This window comes from Rhinopithecus bieti, unplaced genomic scaffold, assembly GCF_001698545.2.
Source record: "Rhinopithecus bieti isolate Rb0 unplaced genomic scaffold, ASM169854v2 scaffold_28055, whole genome shotgun sequence".
NCBI lineage: Eukaryota > Metazoa > Chordata > Mammalia > Primates > Cercopithecidae > Rhinopithecus > Rhinopithecus bieti.
Window position 1 is genome coordinate 2,037,050 of NW_016812914.1, and position 19,593 is coordinate 2,056,642.

Sequence of the window (19,593 nt, forward strand, 5' to 3'; positions counted from 1 at the left end):
AAAAAAAAAAAAAAATACAAAAAATTAGCTGGGCATGGCGGCGGATGCCTGTAGTCCCAGTTACTCGGGAGGCTGAGGCAGGAGAATGGAGTGAACCCGGAAGGCAGAGCTTGCAGTGAGCCGAGATCACGCGACCACACTCCAGCCTGGATGACAGAGTGAGACTCCATCTCAAAAACAACAACAACAACAACAACAACAACAACAACAACAACAAACAACTCTATGGTCAAGGATAAATCCCACACATTTTAAAGAAAAGTTTGGTCCTTCCCTGGCTCCTGGGAGTAACCTCTAAACTCTTGGAGCATCCTGCCTGGAGTGTCTCTGTGGGTCATGCCAGATAGTCTATGCTAACTGATATGGTTGGACTGTGTCATCACCCAAATCTCATCTTGAATTGTAGTTCCTGTAACCCCCCTTGTGGTGGGAGGTACTCAGTGGGAGGTAACTGAGCCATGGGGCGGTTACCCCATGCTATTCTTGTGATAGTGAGTTCTCACAAGATCTGATGGTTTTATAAGGGGCTTTCCCCCTTTGCTCAGCACTTCTCTCTCCTGCTGTGCAGTGAAAGGTGCCTTCCGCCAGGATTGTAAATTTCCTGGGGCCTCCCCAGCCATGCAGAACTGTGAGTTAATTATACCTCTTTTCTTTATAAATTACCTAGTCTTGGGTATTTCTTCATAGCAGCATGAGAATGGACTAATACACTCACAACGTGACTTAGGGTGGGAACTTGGGCCATGTGGCATCAGCTCGATCTGTGCAGGGGCTGGAGGCTAAGAACAGCCATGCAGACAGTCAGCCAGGTGTATGTAGTTGACTCTCAATGAACACCCTAGCCACTAAGGCTTGGGTCAGCTTCTCTAATTGGCAGCACTTTGTGTGTTTTGCCACACATCCCTGCTGGGAGAAATAAAGGCTGTCCACACAACCCCACTGGGAGAGGACACTTGGAGGCTTCCACCCGATCTCTCCTGGATCCTGCCCTATGCACCTCTTCCTTTTGTTGATTTTTTTTTTTTTTTGAAACGGAGTCTCGCTCTGTTGCCCAGGCTGGAATGCAATGGTGCAATCTCAGCTTACTGCAACCTCTGCCTCCCAGGTTCAAGCAATTCTCTTGCCTCAGCTTCCTGAGTAGCTGGGACCCCAGGTGTGTGCCACCACGCCCAGCTAATTTTGTATTTTTAGTAGAGATGGGTTTTACCCTGTTTGGCCAGGCTGGTCTTGAACTCCTGATTTCAAGTGATCCACCTGCCTCAGCCTCCCAAAGTGCTGGGATTACAGGCATAAGCCACCATGCGCAGCTTTTTGCTGATTTTTAACTGTACCCTTCTACTGTAATAAACCATTCCACTGTGATAAACCATAACCGTGAATATGACGGCTTTACTGAGCTCTGTGAGTCCTTCTGGCAAACCATTGCATCTGAGGGTACTCTTGGAAACTAACACACAGTGAGGCTTTCTTTTCTTTCCTTTTTTTTTTTTCTTTTTTGAGACAAAGTCTAGCTCTATTGCCCAGGCTGTGGAGTGCAGTGGTACGATCTTGGCTCACCTGGCTAATTTTTGTATTTTTTGTAGGGACGGGGGTCTTGCCATCTTGCCCAGGCTGGTCTTGAACTCCTGATCTCAAATGATCCGCCTGCCTCAGCCTCCCAAAGTGCTGGGATTACAGGCGTGAACCACTGTGCCCAACCACAGGGAGGCTTTTCTTGGCATCCAGAACCAAGTGGAGAATCGGAGGCAGAGTGTGGACAGTCTGCCCTTTTGTGGCATCATATCCTGGGCTTCGGGGACCCTGGCTCTGTGTGGGTTTTTCCTTGAGGGCTGCTCCACTGCATAACTCTGGGGCCTCATTTGCATCCTGGTCTAGGTAATGGCGCCCCCTGGAGTTGTGCAAGGAAGGCCTGACTGGTTAAGGGAACCACCATCTCCCTGTCTCCCAGGTGCCGCATCCCCCACTCCCAATAAGTCACGGGGCAGTTTTCCTGGGATTAGGCTCCCTGCCTGCTTTATATTCGCTGGCAGCTGATTCGATTTTCTGTTCCTCTAGAGAACCCTGACTAATACAGGTCCAGGCAGGACATTTTTTTTTTTTTTTTTTTTGAGACGGAGTCTCGCTCTATCGCCCAGGCCTGGAGTGCAGTGGCCGGATCTCAGCTCATCGCAGATCGTCCGGTTTACCGCCATTCTCCTATCAGCCTCTCCAGAGCTGGGACTACAGGCGCCCGCCACTTGCCCGGCAAGGTTTTTTGTATTTTTTAGTAAAGATGGGGTTTCACACACACCGTGTACCAGCGATGGTCCTTGATTCCTGACCTCGTGATCCGCCTGTCTCGGTCTCCCAAAGTGCTTGGATTATCAGGCTTGAGCCACCGCGCCGGCCTAGGCAGGGACATTTTGAAAACAGCACGAGCACCCTGCATGACACACCATCCACCTTGTTTCCTCATCTTCTGTGACCGTGGAGCAACCTGTGGAGGAAGACGGAGACTGGGCTTTTTCTTTTTTTTTTTTTTAACCTTGATTTTTTTTTTTTTTTTTTTTTAAGATACAGGGTCTTGGCTGGGTGGCTCATACCTGTAATCCCAGCACTTTGGGAGGTTGAGGCGGGCTGATCACTTGAGGTCAGGAGTTCGAGACCAGCCTGGCCAACATGGTAAAACCCTGTCTCTACTAAAAATACAAAAAGTAGCTGGGCGTGGTGGCGGGTGCCTGTCATCTCAGCTACTCGGGAGGCTGAGGCAGGAGAATCACTTGAACCTAGGAGGCGGAGGTTGCAGTGAGCCGAGATGGCACAACTGTACTCCAGCCCCTGGGCGACAAGAGTGAAAATCTGTCTTAAAAAAATAAAATAAAATAAAAAAACAGATACAGGGTCTTGTGATGTTGCCCAGGCTGGAGTGCAGTGGTGCAATCATGGCTCACTGCAGCTTCCAACTCTGGGCTCACTCCCACCTCAGCCTCCCAAGTAGCTGGGACTACAAACTACACACCATCATGCCTGGCTAATTTTTAAACTTTTTATAGCGATGGAGTCTCAATATGTTGCCCAGGCTGGTCTCGAACTCCTGGCCTCAAATGGTCCTCCTGCTTTGGCCTCCCAAAGTGCTGGGATTACAGGCGTGAGCCACACTGCCCATTCTTGGGCATTTTCTACCTGTTGGTGGAGGCTGTAAGCCCTGTGAGGACCGACACTGCTGTACCTGGTACAAAACAGATGTTGGTGTGCATCTGCTGCATAACAAATTAGCCTGAACAATCAGTTTTGAGAAAATTGGCCAAGGCCCTTCAGTAACACAAAATGAAGCCAATAAAATTGCTCAGGGTCTGCTGGACTTGGGGAGTCTGAATCTACCTGCTGGGACTTGGACAAAGGTCACCTTTCGTCATTATGATAACATTGAGATTGTGATAATATGGGAACATTGTGAAAACTTTTTTTTGAGACAGGGTCTTGCTCTGTTGTCCAGGCTGGAGTGCAATCATAGCTTGCTGTAGCCTTAACCTCCTGGGCTCTAGCCATCTGCCTACTTCACCCTTCTAAGTAGGAACTACAAGTGTACATCACCACACCTCGATATTTATTTATTTGTTTATTTATTATGAGATGGAGTCTCGCTCTGTCGCCAGGCTGGAGTGCAGTAGTGTGATCTAGGCTTACTGCAAGCTCCACTTCCCGGGTTCAAGTGATTCTCCTGCCTCAGCCCTTCCAGGTAGCTGGGACTATAGGCGCAAGCCACCACACCCAGCTAATTTTTGTATTTTTAGAAGAGATGGGGTTTCACTGTGTTAGCTAGGATGGTCTCGATCTCTTGACCTTGTGATCCTCCCGCCTCGGCCTCCCAAAATACTAGGATTACAGGCGTGAGCCACTGCGCCCGCCCGATAATTTTTATTTTTATTTTATTTATGTATTTATTTTTTTGAGATGGAGTCTCACTTTGTCGTCTAGTGCAGTGGTGCTATCTCGGTTCACTGCAACCTCTGTCTCCTGGGTTCAAGTGAATCTCCTGCCTCAGCCTCCCAAGTAGCTAGGATTACAGGCACCCACCACCACACCCAGCTCATTTTTGTATTTTTAGTAGAGATGAGGTTTCACCATGCTGGCCAGGCTGGTCTCGAACTCCTGACCTCATGTGATCCGCCCACCTTGGCCTCCCAAAGTGCTGGGATTACAGGCGTGAGCCACCACGCCCAGCCACTTAGTTCCATTTTCTGTCCTTAAACAAGGACCCGCCTCCTACCTAGCCTCCCCCAAGGGACTAGGCAGCCTCCCGTGACTGTCAGGTCTCTGCCCATAGTCCCCTGCACACCTACCTGTTTTCCACTGGTGCCACCTCTGGCTTCTCTTCAGACCTGGGCATCACAAACTCCGGCTGGGGCCTCGCGCTGTGGACAGAGAGAACGAGGTGATGAGGGTGACTAGCCCAGCCAGGCCAAGGGGCTCTCGGCTAGTATTGGCCTCTCTGATTTTCCTGTCCCTGGGACCTGTTTTCCAAACCAGTGAGACGTTCCCCACCTTTGCTATTTGAGAAAACTTCTGGGACCAAGACTCTGTCTTGCCTCTGTTTCCCCTCAAAGCTGACATTGGACCTGGCATGATAAAGGCTGTTTTTTTTTTTTTGCTTTGAAACAGGGTCTTGCTCTGTTGCCCAGGCTGGAGTGCAATGGTACAATCATGGCTTACTGCAGCCTCAACTTCCTGGGCTCAAGCAGTCCTCCCAATTCAGTCTTCCCACAAGTAGCTGAACTACAGACGCATGCCACCACACCTGGCTAATTTTTATTTTATTTTATTTTTTTGAGACAGAGTCTTGCTCTGTCACCCACGCTGGAGTGCCATGGCACGATCTCGGCTCCCTGCAAGCTCCCCCTCTGGGTCCAAGTGCTTCTCCTGTCTCAGCCTCCCAAGTAGCTGGGATTTCAGGCACGCACCACCACGCCTGGCTAATTTTTGTATTTTTGGTAGAGATGGGGTTATTCCATGTTGCCCAGGCTGGTCTCCAACTCCTGCCCTCACATGATCCTCCTGCCTCAGCCTCCCAAAGTGCTGGGATTACATCCTCCCAAAGGGCTGGGTGAGCCACTGCGCCCGTCCTGACTTTTATGCTTTATGGAGCATGAAGTCTGTGCGCAACCTTTTTTTCCCAAGGGTCCCTCATCTTGCACAATAACCTCCAAGGTGGTTGTTAGCATTTTATTTGCTTAATGTAACCTTGCAGCTAAATGCGGGAGCCAGGATTTGAACCCAGGTCTGAGTTTAACGTCCTTGCCAGAAGGGTAGCATCTTTTTTTTTTTTCTTTTTTTTTTGAGACGGAGTCTCGCTCTGCCGCCCAGGCTGGAGTGCAGTGGCCGGATCTCAGCTCACTGCAAGCTCTGCCTCCCGGGTTTACGCCGTTCTCCTGCCTCAGCCTCCCGAGTAGCTGGGACTACAGGCGCCCGCCACCTCGCCCGGCTAGTTTTTTGTATTTTTTTAGTAGAGACGGGGTTTCACCGTGTTAGCCAGGATGGTCTCGATCTCCTGACCTCATGATCCGCCCGTCTCGGCCTCCCAAAGTGCTGGGATTACAGGTTTGAGCCACCTCGCCCGGCCAAGAAGGGTAGCATCTTAAGCCCTGCACAGGACAATGGTCCCTGCTGCCTGGAAGTCACTGGGTTTCCCTAACTGAGAGTCCAGCTCAGCCCCCCGCTGCCCCGACCCAAAGCCCCAGCAGACACCACTCTGCACACACCTCTCCCTCCTGGCCTTCAGTCTTTCCTCTTCGTATCTGAAAGAAAGAAAAATATGTCAGAGATGACCTTCCTTTTCCCCTGAGATACACTTTCTGGGGAATTCCTTTTCCTTTTCAACCAGAGAAACAAGCTCTCGTTTTCTTTCTTTTCTTCTTCTTTTTTCTTTTCTTTTCTTTTTTTTTTTTTTTTTTGAGATGGAGTCTTGCACTGTCACCCAGGCTGGAATGCAGTGGCACGATTTGGCTCACTGCAACCTCCACCTCCTCGGTTTGAGTGATTCTCCTGCTTGAGCCTCCCAAGTAGCTGGGACTACAGGCACCTGCTACCACGTCCAGCTAATTTTTTGTATTTTTAGTAGAGATGGGGTTTCACTATGTTGGCCTGGCTGGTCTCAAACTCCTGACCTTGTGATCCACCCGCCTCGGCCTCCCAATGTGCTGGGATTACAGGCATGAGCCACTGCACCTGGCCCATAGATGCATTTTTGATTATAAATGTTTATGTGTTGGCCGGGCACGGTGCCTCACGCCTGTAATCCCAGAACTTTGGGAGGCCGAGGCAGGCGGATCACCTGAGCTCAGGAGTTTGAGACCAGCCTGACCAACATGATGAAACCTTATCTCTACTAAAAATACAAAAATTAGCTGGGCGTGGTGGCAGGTGCCTGCAATCCCAGCTACTTGGGAGGCTGAGGCACAAAAATCGCTTGAACCTAGAAGCCGGAGGACATGGTGAGTCGAGATTGCGCCATTGCACTCCAGCCTGGGTGACACAGCGAGACTCCGTCTCAAAACAAACAAACAACAACAAAAAACAGGCTGGGCACAGTGGCTCATGCCTGTAATCCCAGCACTTTGGGAGGCTGAGGCGGGCAGATCACCTGAGGTCAGGAGTTCAAGACCAGCCTGACGAATATGGAGAAACCCTGTCTTTACTAAAAATACACACACACACACACACAAAATTTAGCTGGGCATGGTGGTGCATGCTTATAATCCCAGCTACTTGGGAGGTTGAGGCAGGAGAATTGCTTAAACCCGGGAGGTAGAGGTTGTGGTGAGCCGAGATGGCACCATTGCACTCCAGCCTGGGCAACAAGAGCAAAACTCCTTCTCAAATAAATAAATAAATAAATAAAATTAAAATAAAAAAAGAAATGGTTAAGATGCCAAGTTCTATGTTACGTGTATTCTACCACAATAAAAAAATGTATGTTTAAGGAGATTTTTGCAGCATGAACCTAGGGGAGGTGTTGATGATGTAACGTTCAGTGAAAAAAGAACAGGACTTGATACTGCCCATCCCTTCCCCAAGCTCCAGGTCCCTGAGGGGCTCCAGGAAATAAATTGGTGGGTTCTAGTCCCCGCATTCCAAGTCTGCGTTTCCCCTCATTGCTGGCTGCTGGCAGCCAGGGGGACCCAGTAGGGGGGTGTTGGGGTGGTATGGTTTGACTGTATCTCCACCCAAATATTTTTTTTTTTTTTTGAGATGGAGTTTCACTCTTGTTACCCAGGTTGGAATGCAATGGTGCGATCTCGGCTCACCGCAACCTCTGCCTCCCGGGTTCAAGCGATTCTCCTGTCTCAGCCTCCTGAGTAGCTGGGATTACAGGCATGTGCCACCACACCTGGCTAATTTTGTATTTTAGGAGAGACGGGGTTTCACCATCTTGGCCAGGCTAGTCTCGAACTCCTGACCTCAGGTGATCTGCCCGTCTCAGCCTCTCAAAGTGCTGGGATTACAGTGCTGGGATTACAGGCGTGAGCCACCTTGCCTGGTCTCTCCACCCAAATCTCATCTTGAATTGTAGCTCCCATAATTCCCTCGTGTTGTGGGAGGGACCTGGCGGGAGGTCACTGAATCACGGAGGCAGGTCTTTCCTGTGCTATTCTCGTGAGAGTGAGTAAGTCTCACGAGATCTGATGGTTTTATAAAGGGGACTTTCCCTGAACAAACTGCCTTCTCTTGCCTACAGCTGTGGGAGATATGCACCTTCCACCATGACTGGGAGCCACCCCTTCCAAGCCGTATGGAATTGTGAGTCCCTTACCTTAAACCTCTTTTTTAAATTAATTTATTTTTTTGAGACAGAGTCTCGCTCTGTCGCCCAGGCTGGAGTGCAGTGGCGCGATCTCAGCCCGCTGCAAGCTCCGCCTCCCGGATTCACGCCGTTCTCCTGTCTCAGCCTCCCGAGTAGCTGGGACTACAGGCGCCCGCCACCATGCCTGGCTAGTTTTTTGGTATTTTTAGTAGAGACGGGGTTTCACCGTGTTAGCCAGGATGGTCTCAATCTCCAGACCTCGTGATCCACCTGCCTCAGCCTCCCAAAATGCTGGGATTACCGGCGTGAGCCACTGCGCCCGGCCCCTTAAACCTCTTTTGTAAACTGCCCTGTCTCAGGTGGGTCTTTATCAGCAGCACGAAAATGGACTAATACGGTGGGGAGGACTGTGGGGCCACTCACTGCAGGACGCAGTCTGGGATCTGGACGTGTTCCATGGGGATGAGTTGCTCCAGGTCTTCCAAGCTGTGCACATACTGGATCTTGTTGATGAACTTGACGCTGGTAGGGGGAGAAGGAGGGAGAGGTCTGAAATGCAACCCATGGGGTGGGGGTTACCTAGGTCCAGACAGAGCCATGGCGACAGGGATGCCTACAGGACCCCACTCCAGGATGCCCCAGGGCAGATGACGACACCTCCCTTGCGCCCGATGACAGCCTTAATTCACCTGCACCCCATGTATGGGGTGGAGACCCCGGGTCTGCCCCGAGGCCCTTGCAAGCAGGGCCATGCACTCATTGCAGGCCAGGGGTTCCTGCAATGAGGATCTTGTTGGAAGCAAGTCAGGAGGCGGGGAGATGGTCTCAGGCTCTACAGGCTGTTTTACCATCATCTAAAAAAGTTGCTTGTCTGTGTTAATTTTCCCCAAGAATGCTTTCCCTCCATGTCACTGCACAGGACGGCACAGCCAACACTCAGTTGGGCACAAGAAGGGGGCACGTGGGGCTGCCAGTTGATTCTCGTTTTTTTTTTTTTCTTGAGACAGAGTCTCGTTCTGTCACCCAGGCTGGAGTGCAGTGTTGCAATCTCGGCTCACTGCAACCTCCGCCTCCCAGGTTCAAGCGATTTCCCCTGCCTCAGCCTCCCGAGTAGCTGGGACTACAGGCATACATCACCACTCCCGGCTAATTTTGTATTTTTAGTGGAGATGGGGTTTCATCATGTTGGCCAGGCTGGTCTCCAACTCCTGACCTCACGTGATCTACCCGCTTCTACCTCCCAAAGTGCAGTCATGAGCCACCCCGCCTGGCCCAATTCTCTGTTCTTTAGGGATGAATGGTTCTTTCCTGTCCAGCCCTGAACTCTGGCCATCTGGTACCGCGTGGTGTTTCGTCACCTGCACGTCATGGTATTCTTTTTTTTTTTTTAGAGACAGTCTCACTCTGTCACCCAGGTTGGAGTGCAGTGGTGCAATCATGGCTTACTGCAGTCTCGGCCTCCTGGGCTCAAGTGATCTTCCTCCCTCAACCTTTGAGTAGCTGGGATCACAGGTACGTGTCACCAGGCCTGGCTAATTAAAAAAAAAGTTTTTTGGCCGGGCGCCGTGGCTCAAGCCTGTAATCCCAGCACTTTGGACGCCAGACGGGCAGATCACGAAGGGTCAAGGAGAATTCCCGAGGGACCCATTCCTGGCTAACACGGTGAAAAACCGCTCACTAAAATACTAGCCCCGGGAGGTGGCCGGCGCTGGTTTCCCAGGCTGACTTTCGGGGAGGCTGAGGGGCAGGAGAGGCGGACCCCAAACGGAGCGGAGGTTTGCAGTGAGCTTGGAGTCGCCACTGCACCTCCGCTGGGACGGGCCAAGCTCTATCTCCCAAAAAAAAAAAAAAAAAATTTGAGAGAAATGGAAGGGTTGCACTTCTGTTGCCCCAGACTTCATCTTTAACTGGCTGTCAAGCGACGTCTTCTTCATGCCCCAATGCGATAGGTGTGTGCTTTGTGTGTTGTTTTTGTAATGATATGATGGTACCTCAAGATATAAAATATTTATGGTCAAGTAGCTTTATCCGTCGCCCAAGGCGGAGGTTCAGTGGGTCTCCTCCTTGTCTTTAACACTCTTATCGTTCCTATTATCTTTCTCCGCCTCCAGGGTTCAAGCGATTTCTGCTCTCTTAGTTCCTGGGTGTGTGTTATTCAGGTCCTTTATTCTTTGTTCGCCCCACCTATGTTTTGGGTGTTTGTTTTTTGGAGATTTGTGGTGTCATCCAGTTCTGGGTCTCGAACTCCTTGACCTCAGGTTGATTCCACCCATCGTTGGCCTGCCCAAAGTGCCTTGGATTTTGACCAGGGGGATGGAGCCACCACGCCCAGCCACATGCCGAATGTTTAGATCATCCGGTCGGCACAAGATTTTTTAGAAATTTCCCTTTTCATTTATATAATCGTTTGAAACCTTCGAGGGTTGTAGAGGAGCCCATAATCAGCCTCGCAGGTTCATTGGCTTTTATGGGGAATAGCTTACAGCTCCTTCCCCCTTTGTAGAGCAAAAATTACACCTTCAAACATTTTCCACCGGCCAAACTAAACAAACGTGATAAATTAAAGTTCTCTCTTATTATTTATCTTATTTTGGAGGACAGAGTCTTGCGTCCTGTCTGTACCCAGACTGGAGTGCAGTGGCCCCGATCTTGGCTCACTTGCCAACCTCTGTCTCCCAGGCTCAAGCAAATTCTTGTGCCTCAGCTCCCGAGGGTAGCTAGGACTACAGGCTTTGGAGTCACCCACTAATTTTTGTTCATTTTTAGTAGGGATGGGATTTTTCGGCTGTGTTTGGCCAGGCTGGTCTTTGAAACTTCCTGACCTCGGAAGTGGATCCACCTGCCCTCAGCCCTCCCAAAATGCTAGGATTACAGGCCTGAGTCACCCGACACCCCCGGCCCGTATTTACAAAAAATTTTCTTGTAGAGACAGGGTATTGCTATGTTGGCCCGGGCTTTGGGGTCCTCGAACTCCCGGCTCAAGCGATTCTCTCATTTCGGACCTTCCAAAGTGTTTGGGATTACAAGCGTGGAAAGCCATTTGGCGCCGGTGAAATAGAATTAATGGAGTTTTGGTGGCAGAGTGATTGTTAGTTTTTGTAATGGAAAAAAGCGTGGCAAGAACTCCCATTATTTTTGCACCAACCCAATAAATCTATATTAAAGGCAAAGGGCTGGCCCGGGCGCGGTGGCTCTAAGCCTGGTAATCCCAAGCACTTTTGGAAGGCCTGAGACGGGCGGATGCACGGGAGGATCCATGAGACTGGACGACCATTCCTGGCTAACACGGTGAAAGCCTCGTCTCCTACTGAAAAAAAAAAAAATACAAAAAACTAGCTGGGCCCGAGTGTGGCGGCGCGCTGTAGTCCCAGTACTCGGGAGGCTTGAAGGGCAGGAAGAATGGCGTAAACCAGGGAAGGCGGAGCTTGCAGTGACTGAGATCCGGGCCACTGCACTCCCATGCCTGGGCGCAGAGCGAGAGCGCCTGTCTCACAAAAAAACAAAAAAAAAAAAAACAAAAAGGGCAAACGGGCAATCCTATGTTAACTGAATTCTGGAATATTAGAGGAGAAAGTGCGAAAGTGCAGTTCTTTTTAGATGGAAATGCGTGGTTTGTCCATTTTTGGCCTGTGTGGTTCATTATTAGAGCAAAATGATTCCATAATAGGTGTAGTTCCTCAATTTCTCATTCGCTTAATATGTAAATAAGCCCTTTCAGGGTATAGCAGTCCTTGAAAACAGCATGTTTGAAAGAGGCCTGCCTTGAAATCGTGCCTGCTGTTGAAATCTGTTCTGTGCGTGCAACGGCAGAGTCGAAGCCCTCGTCTCTTTCACTCGATCCCCAGATTTCGTAACTGGGACATGAACACTTAGGAATTCTTAGAATATTCAATTCCAGTTGTTTTGCATCATGATTAAATTAAATTTGCATGACATTTTATTGGATTGGAATAAGGTATTTAACATGCCAATTTTTACTTTTCACTGATCTGTTTTACTCTAGCTTAACATATAACTATGATAGTAACTATGATCATACATATAGAACTATACTGTACGTTTTACATTTTAAATTGTTATTATTAATCATATTTATTTATCGCATATATTTTATTTTTATTTTAATTTTATTATTTATTTATTTATTCCTCTCTCGCTCTCCTCTCCTTGTTTGTTTTTGGAACGGGAGGTCTCGCTTGTGTCGCCCGGGCTGGGAGCTGGCCGGGCCGGATCTCAGGGCTCCATCGCAAGCTCCGCCCGTCCCGGGCGTTTATGCCAGTTCTCCTGGGCCTTCAGGCCTCCCCAGTAGCTGGGACTACGCGCCCGCCACCTTCTGCCCCGGCTAGTTTCTTTGTATTTTTTTTTTTTTAGTAGAGACGGGGTTATCACCATGTTAGCAGGATGTCTCGATCTCCTGACCTCATGATCGCCCGTCTCCGGTCTCCCAACAGTGCTGGGAATTACATGGCTATGACCCACCCGCGGCCCGGCCTATTTTTTCATTTTTTAGAGACAGGGTTCTTGCTCTGTCTCCCGAGGCTGGAGTGCAGTGGGCGATCATAAGCTCACTGCAACCTCCTTACCTCTTAGGCTCAAGTGATCTTCCTGCCTCAGCCCTCCTGAGTAGCTGGGGACATACAGCCGTGTGATGCCATGGCATGCGCTGATTTTCTTTTGAGAACGAGGCGGGTCCCTCATCGGGTCACCAGGGCGCTTGCAGGTTAAACACAGGTTGGCTGATCACGGCTCATTTGACAGCCTTGAGCCTGCCTGGGCTCAAGCCATCCTCCCCCCACATGAGCCTCCCAAAGGTAGCTGAAACTACAGTTGCACACCACCATGTCCTGGCTTAATTTTTGTATTTTTTGGTAGAGATGGGGGTTTTGCTTGTTGCTCAGGCTGGCCTCAAACAATCCTCCCCACCTCGCAGCCTTCTGAGTAAGCTGGGATTACAGGTGTGAGCCACCCCCGGTTGCCTGGCTGTGTGCAATATTAAAACTGTTTAAAGCAATAATATGTATTCATTAGGGAAGACTGGAACATGCAGAGTCAAACAGCGGCCACGCATGGATGCACACACGACCAACAGATGCACACACACGCCACCACACGTTGCACACACAGATGCCACACCCAAATGCAGCACACACACACACCAGATGCACACACAATGATGCACACACACACAGATGCACACACACACAGATGCACACAGACAGATGCACACACAGATGCACACACACACACAGATGCACACAGATGCACACACACACACACAGATGCACACACACACACACAGATGCACACACACACACAGATGCACACACAAATGCATGCACACACACACAGATGCACACACACACAGATGTACACACACACAGATGCACACACACACAGATGCACACACAAATGCATGCACACACACACACAGATGCACACACACACACACACACACACACAGATGCACACACACACCAGACTCGGGTTGTAGCCTCCTCGTCTCACCTGATGAAAGGGCGAGAGATGGCCAGCACAGTCCGAATGAACCACGAGGGGTGGACGATGATCAAGGACTTCAGGTTTTTCCGCAATCTGTGTGGGGCCGCAAAGGAAGCAAGATGGGCTCCTGGGGCGAGCCCTGGGGAGGGGGAGTTGGGTGGGACGGGAGAGCCACAGGCAAGCATTCGTCACTTTGCTCATTCCACATGTGGTCTCCAGGTACCTGTCAAATCCCTGTCCCCATCCAAGACATGGGGGTCCCATGGTGGGATAAAGACACACCCTTTGAGTCCCTAAGACGCTAAGGTGGATGAGGTAGATAGAGACCCCATGGTGCAGAGCAGGTGAACCAGGTTGGCAGTTATTTGAGCAGCCAAGATTTTTTTTTTTTTTTTTTTTTTGAGTCAGAGTCTCGCTCTGTCGCCCAGGCTGGAGTGCAGTGGCGCGATCTCGGCTCACTGCAAGCTTCGCCTCCCGGGTTCACGCCATTCTCCTGCCTCAGCCTCCCGAGTAGCTGGGACTACAGGCGCCCGCCACTGTGCCCAGCTAATTTTTTGTATTTTAGTAGAGACGGGGTTTCACCGTGGTCTCGATCTCCTGACCTTGTGATCCGCCCGCCTCGGCCTCCCAAAGTGCTGGGATTACAGGTGTGAGCCACCGCGCCCGGCTCAAGATTGTATTTTCACCACCTAATGCCCTAGGAGGGACCAGCCTGTCCTTGGAGCCTCCCTCCACTAACCAGGGTGCAAGGATGGATTGGCTGGCTCAATTTTAATGTCACTCTGAGGCTATTTACGATAACCCAGGGGTGAAAGCAACCCTTGTCCAACAAGATGAACGGAATGGAGGCCGGGCGCGGTGGCTCAAGCCTGTAATCCCAGCACTTTGGGAGGCCGAGACGGGCGGATCACGAGGTCCGGAGATCGAGACCATCCTGGCTAACACGGTGAAACCCCATCTCTACTAAAAAATACAAAAAACTAGCCGGGTGAGGTGGCAGGCGCCTGTAGTCCCAGCTACTCGGGAGGCTGAGGCAGGAGAATGGCGTGAACCTGGGAGGCGGAGCTTGCAGTGAGCTGAGATCCGGCCACTGCACTCCAGCCTGGGTGACAGAGTGAGACTCCGTCTCAAAAAAAAAAAAAAGAAGATGAACGGAATGGATAAACCAAATGTGGTATGTCCGTGCAATGGAATATTATGCAGCCATGAAAAGGAAGGAGGCTCTGACAAAGCCTACAATGTGGATGCACCCTGAGGACGTCACACTCAGTGAGGAAAGCCAGATACAAAAGGACAAATCCTGTGTGATTCCAGTCCTAGGAGGTCCCTAGAGTCATCAGATTCACAGAGACAGAAAGTAGGATGGGGGGGTGCCAGGGCCTGGGGAGAAGGAATTGGGAGTGACTGTTCATGGGGACAGAGTCTTGCTCTGTCGCCCAGGCTGGAGTGCAGTGGCATGATCTTGGCTCACTGCAAACTCCGTCTCTTGGGTTCAAGTGATCCTCCTGCCTCAGCTTCCCAAGTAGCTGGGACTACAGGCGTTCATCACCATGCCCAGCTAATTTTTGAATTTTTTTAGTAGAGATGGGATTTCACTATATGTTGGCCAGGCTGGTCTTGAACTCCTGACCTCATGTGATCTGCCCACCTTGGCTTCCCAGAGTGCTGGGATTACAGGTGTGAGCCCCCTCGCCCAGCCTATAAGTTTTTCTGTAGAGACAGGGTCTTGCTGTGTTGCCCAGGCTTGTCTCAAACTCCTGGGCTCAAGGGACCCTCCCACCTCGGCCTCGCGAAATGCTGGGATTCCAGGTGTGAGCCACCAAGCCCGGCCCCCTGTGTGATTTTCATGCCCCCGCTGTGCATCCTGAGGCATCCCCACCTCACCTCCGATCGATCATCTGGTAGCACTTCTTCAGCCAGCCGATTCCTGGCATCCTTCGCCGGGGCGTAGCGCCGTTCAGGTACACGATCATGTAGTCCTCAGCCACCAGGAGCTCTAAGCTGCTGATGACGTACCTGCTCACGGGGCACAGAAGGCAGGGACCCAACATGGAGGGGTCCAGCGTCAGGACACCTGCGGTGCCGACCCCGCCTGCCTCCACCCCTGCCCTGGCTGGGCAGCCGCAGCAGTCCAGGTGTTGTCTGCTGTCCTGGCGGACTGCAGGGTGGGAGCAGATGCGGATGATCCCAGCACACTCCACATGGGTGTCAGCGGGCAGCCTCCTAGGGCAGTCACCCTTTTATTGACTCTTGTTTTTTTTTTTGAGACGGAGTTTTGTTCTTGTCGCCCAGGCTGGAGGGCAGTGGTGCGATCTCGGCTCACTGCAACCTCCGCTTCCCGGGTTCAAGCGATTCTCCTGCTGCAGCCTCCCTAGTAGCTGGGATTAAAGGCACCTGCCACCAAGCCCAGCTAAGTTGTTGTATTTTTAGTAGAGACGGTTTCACTATGTTGGCCAGGCTGGTCTCTAGACCTTGCTTTTTTTTTTTTTTGAGACGGAGTCTCGTACTGTCACCCAGGCTGGAGTGCGGTGGTGCCATCTTGGCTCACTGCAACCTCCGCCTCCCGGGTTCAAGCGATTCTCCTGCCTCAGCCTCCCGAGTAGCTGGGACCACAGGTGCCCACTAATGTGCCCGGCTAATTTTTGTATTTTTAGTAGAGACGGGGTTTCACCATGTTGGCCAAGTTGGTCTCAAATTCCTGGACTCAAGCGATCCTCCCACCTCAGCTTCCCAAACTGTTGGGATTACAGACGTGAGGCCTTGTGCCCGGCTTGAAGATGGAAATCTTATTAGTAACAATGATAAGAGTTGTCATGATTGATGAGCTCTTCATATCAGCTATCAGGTGCTGTGTGTGTATTGCCTGTATCTGTCATAATAAAATGACACCTGTGTGTCTTTGGGCAAGTGACTCAACCTCTCTGTGCTCAGGGTGCTCACCCGTAGAATGGGAGGCAATGGTGTCTACCTTACAGGGCTATGGTCAGGGTGGGATGTGTTAGCAGATGGGAAGCACTTAGCCCACAGCTGCCACAGAGTAACTGCTCAGTAAATGATAGACAAGAGGACGAAAAGGAGGAAGAGGAGAAAAGAAGGGAGAGGAAGGGGAGGAGGAAAAGGAAGGGGAGGAGGAGGAAGAGGAGGAGGACGGTGAGGAGAACAGGGTGGCCCAGAAGGAAAGCCACTGTGAGCCTCAGGGCCAGCAGGGACTCAGATCAAGGTCTATGGCCGCCACGCCCTTCCTTGGTGCCAGGCAGGCTTCCTAGGCCCACAATGCAATCCTTGCAGCCTGGTGCCCCTGTGTCCAGGGAGGCGTCAGACCTGGCCCGAGGCTGCCCATGCAGGCAGGGACTCACAGGAAGAGGTTCTCCATGATGTAGTGGTAGTCAGGGAGGCTGCTGTCTGGAAGGAAGCAGGCTGCAAAGACGATGATGGCGTTGAGGCCTTCGCCATAGTACCCTGCGGAGAGGCAGCCGGTCGGCAATGTCAGACTCCTCTCCCAGCCCTGAGCTGCCTCCTGTGCACCACCCACCACATCCTGGTGCCCACAGGCTCGGGAGGGCAAGGCTCTGAGCCACAGCAGCCAGCGACCCCTCAGCCAGTCTCTGCCTTCGGTGGGGAGTGACAGCGACCATCAGGAGCCCCCACTGTGCCTGCCTGGCCATGCACACCTGGCCCACAGTCCGTCCACCCCAAGCGAGTTGACGGCTTAACATCCCAGTGCATCAGACAAAGAGACTGAGGTTCAGAGTGGGGCACTGACGAGCCTCCTGTTGCCCCGCGGGCCGGGCTGGAGCCCCAAGGGGGTGCTAAGGGGCAGGTCTCACCTCCGTGGGTGACTACTTTCATGTAAGGCCGGATCATGTGCAGGTCTATACGGTGTTCTTGCTCCCCAATGATCACTGTCCGCCACAGGCGCCCGTTGGCGGCACTGCCGTCCTCTGTCGTGCCGTCCCCAAATAGATCCGCGCTGTCCCCGGGCATGTTCTTGGCGGTGGCCACAGGGGTGTCATCTAGAAGCAGGAGGGGAAGAGTCACATGGACGTGAATCCAGATACCTCCCGCCCTCCCGCTCGGCCTTCCTTCCCCTCTCCCGTGTCCCTTGCTTCCGGGACCCACACGTCCTTCGCTTCTCCCCGCCTGGCTGCTCTGCTGACCCATTTTCCTCTCCCAATCCCCCTTCAAGGCGTGGCTCAAATGCTGCCTCCTCCAGGAAGCCTTTCTGGACATTCCCTTTGCTGGCCTCCCAGGGTGCTCTGTTGGTTAAGGACCTGTGTCCTGGAGCTTCTCAGAGCTGGTGAACGCATCTGCTTCATCAAACCGCGAAGGCACTCGGGACATGCGTGCCTGGGTTTTACTCTCCCAGGAGCCTGGCACACAGAGAGCAGTCCTCATGCCTCAGCCTCCCAGATACCTGGGACTACAGTTGGGCACCACCACACCCAGCTAATTTTTATATTTTTGTAGAGATAGGGTTTCGATATGTTGCCAAGGCCAGTCTCAAGCTCCTGGCCTTGAGCGATCCTCCTACCCTGGCCTCCCGAAGCTCTGGGATTACAGGCATGAGACACTGCATTGTGCTGAATTATTTTCTTTTTTTTGTTTGTTTTTTTTTTGAGACGGAGTCTCGCTCTGTCACCCAGTCTGGAGTGCAGTGGCCGGCTCTCAGCTCACTGCAAGCTCCGCCTCCCGAGTTCACGCCATTCTCCTGCCTCAGCCTCCCGAGTAGCTGGGATTACAGGCGCCGCCACTTCGCCCGGCTAATTTTTTGTATTTTTTAGTAGAGACGGGGTTTCACCGTGTTAGCCAGGATGGTCTCGATCTCCTGACCTCGTGATCTGCCCGTCTCGGCCTCCCAAAGTGCTGGGATTACAAGTGTGAGCCATGGCGCCCAGCCCCACCTCGCTCTCTTTTTTAAAAATTTTATTTTTGAGACAGGGTCTCACTTTTTAAAAAAAATTTTATTTTTATTTTATTTTATTTTTTTGAGACGGAGTCTCGCTCTGTCGCCCAGGCTGGACTGCAGTGGCGCGATCTCAGCTCACTGCAAGCTCCGCCTCCTGTGTTCATGCCATTCTCCTGCCTCAGCCTCCCGAGTAGCTGGGACTACAGGCGCCTGCCACCACGCCCAGCTAACTTTTGTATTTTTAGTAGAGACAGGGTTTCACTGTGTTAGCCACGGTGATCACGAGGTCGATCTCCTGACCTCGTGATCTGCCTGCTTTGGCCTCCCAAAGTGCTGGGATTACAGGCGTGAGCCACTGCGCCTGGCAAAAATTTTATGTTTAAGACAGGGTCCCATTCTGTTGTCCAGGCTGGAGTGCAGTGGCATGATCATGTCTCACTGCAGCCTTGATCTCCTGGGTTTAAGGCTAGACAGCTTAGAGCCCCTGCCCCACTTGTAACTCTCTCAGCCTATGGGAATCCAGAGACAGAAAGGTGGGGGCCCTCCAGCAGGCCCCAGAGAGACCCGATCTTTACCTTCCCACTCCAGTTCGTTGCCATTCCCCAGGAACTCCAGCGAGTCAGTCTCATCGGGGGTCTCAATGTCATCCACGTTAATATCCAGGTCATCGGGGGTATCCAAGAAGTCGTCGGACAGCAGGGATCCCTCACTCTGATCCAGAGAAATGTTGATATCTGGGGCCACCAGCGTCTTCCTCTTACGATGTGCTCCGTTGAAGTTTAGCGTGTTGGGAGGAGCTGCAGGGAAATGAGAAACACGGAAAAAATCTTTGCTTTCTCTCTTTTACCTCCTCCCCATTTTCCTACCTGGTGGAAGCTGTTTTATCATACAGGAATGGGGGAGAGAGGGTAGGCTCCCTTCTGTATCCATGCCATTGTTGGGGGTGGGCAGAATGAAGCAGGCATCATCCTGACAGGGTGAATGTTATAACCACTGTCCTGTGGGCAGGGGCAGGGCACTTGCCTCAGAGATTAAGGATGGATGCTTGGACATTGGGTAGACATGAGTTCAAAGCCTGACTTTGGCCCAGGGTGCTGTGGCTCACGCCTGTAATCCCAGCACTTTGGGAGGCCAAGGCGGGCAGATCACCTGAGGTCAGGAGTTCGAGACCAGCCTGGCCAACATGACGAAACCCCGTCTCTACTAAAAATACAAAAGTTAGCCAGTCGTGGTGGTGGGCGCCTGTAATCCCAGCTACTTAGGAGGCTGAGGCAGGAGAATCACTTGAGCCCAGGAGGCGGAGGTTACAGTGAGCCGAGATCATACCATTGCACTCCAGCCTGGGTGACAGAGTGAAACTCTATCTCAAAAATAAATAAATAAATAAATAAATAAATAAATAAATAAA

The 19,593-nt window shown here is 51.5% G+C and overlaps 1 protein-coding gene across 2 annotated transcripts in view; it reads right to left on the bottom strand.

The window, feature by feature from the left end:
- The window catches only part of ATCAY (ATCAY kinesin light chain interacting caytaxin), a 26,381-nt gene that overhangs the window by 2,947 nt on the left and 3,841 nt on the right, over positions 1 to 19,593 (bottom strand). Inside the window, exons 2-9 of one of the 2 annotated variants that reach the window (XM_017847259.1) lie at positions 18,761 to 18,982; positions 17,107 to 17,292; positions 16,636 to 16,738; positions 15,164 to 15,295; positions 13,286 to 13,372; positions 8,204 to 8,302; positions 5,739 to 5,774; positions 4,323 to 4,394 (exon numbers count right to left, since the gene is read on the bottom strand). In XM_017847259.1, the coding sequence (XP_017702748.1) occupies positions 4,323 to 4,394; positions 5,739 to 5,774; positions 8,204 to 8,302; positions 13,286 to 13,372; positions 15,164 to 15,295; positions 16,636 to 16,738; positions 17,107 to 17,292; positions 18,761 to 18,982 (937 nt within the window). Of the gene's footprint in view, positions 1 to 4,318; positions 4,395 to 5,738; positions 5,775 to 8,203; positions 8,303 to 13,285; positions 13,373 to 15,163; positions 15,296 to 16,635; positions 16,739 to 17,106; positions 17,293 to 18,760; positions 18,983 to 19,593 lie in introns of those variants that run through there. The other variant, XM_017847260.1, reaches the window with a different exon arrangement.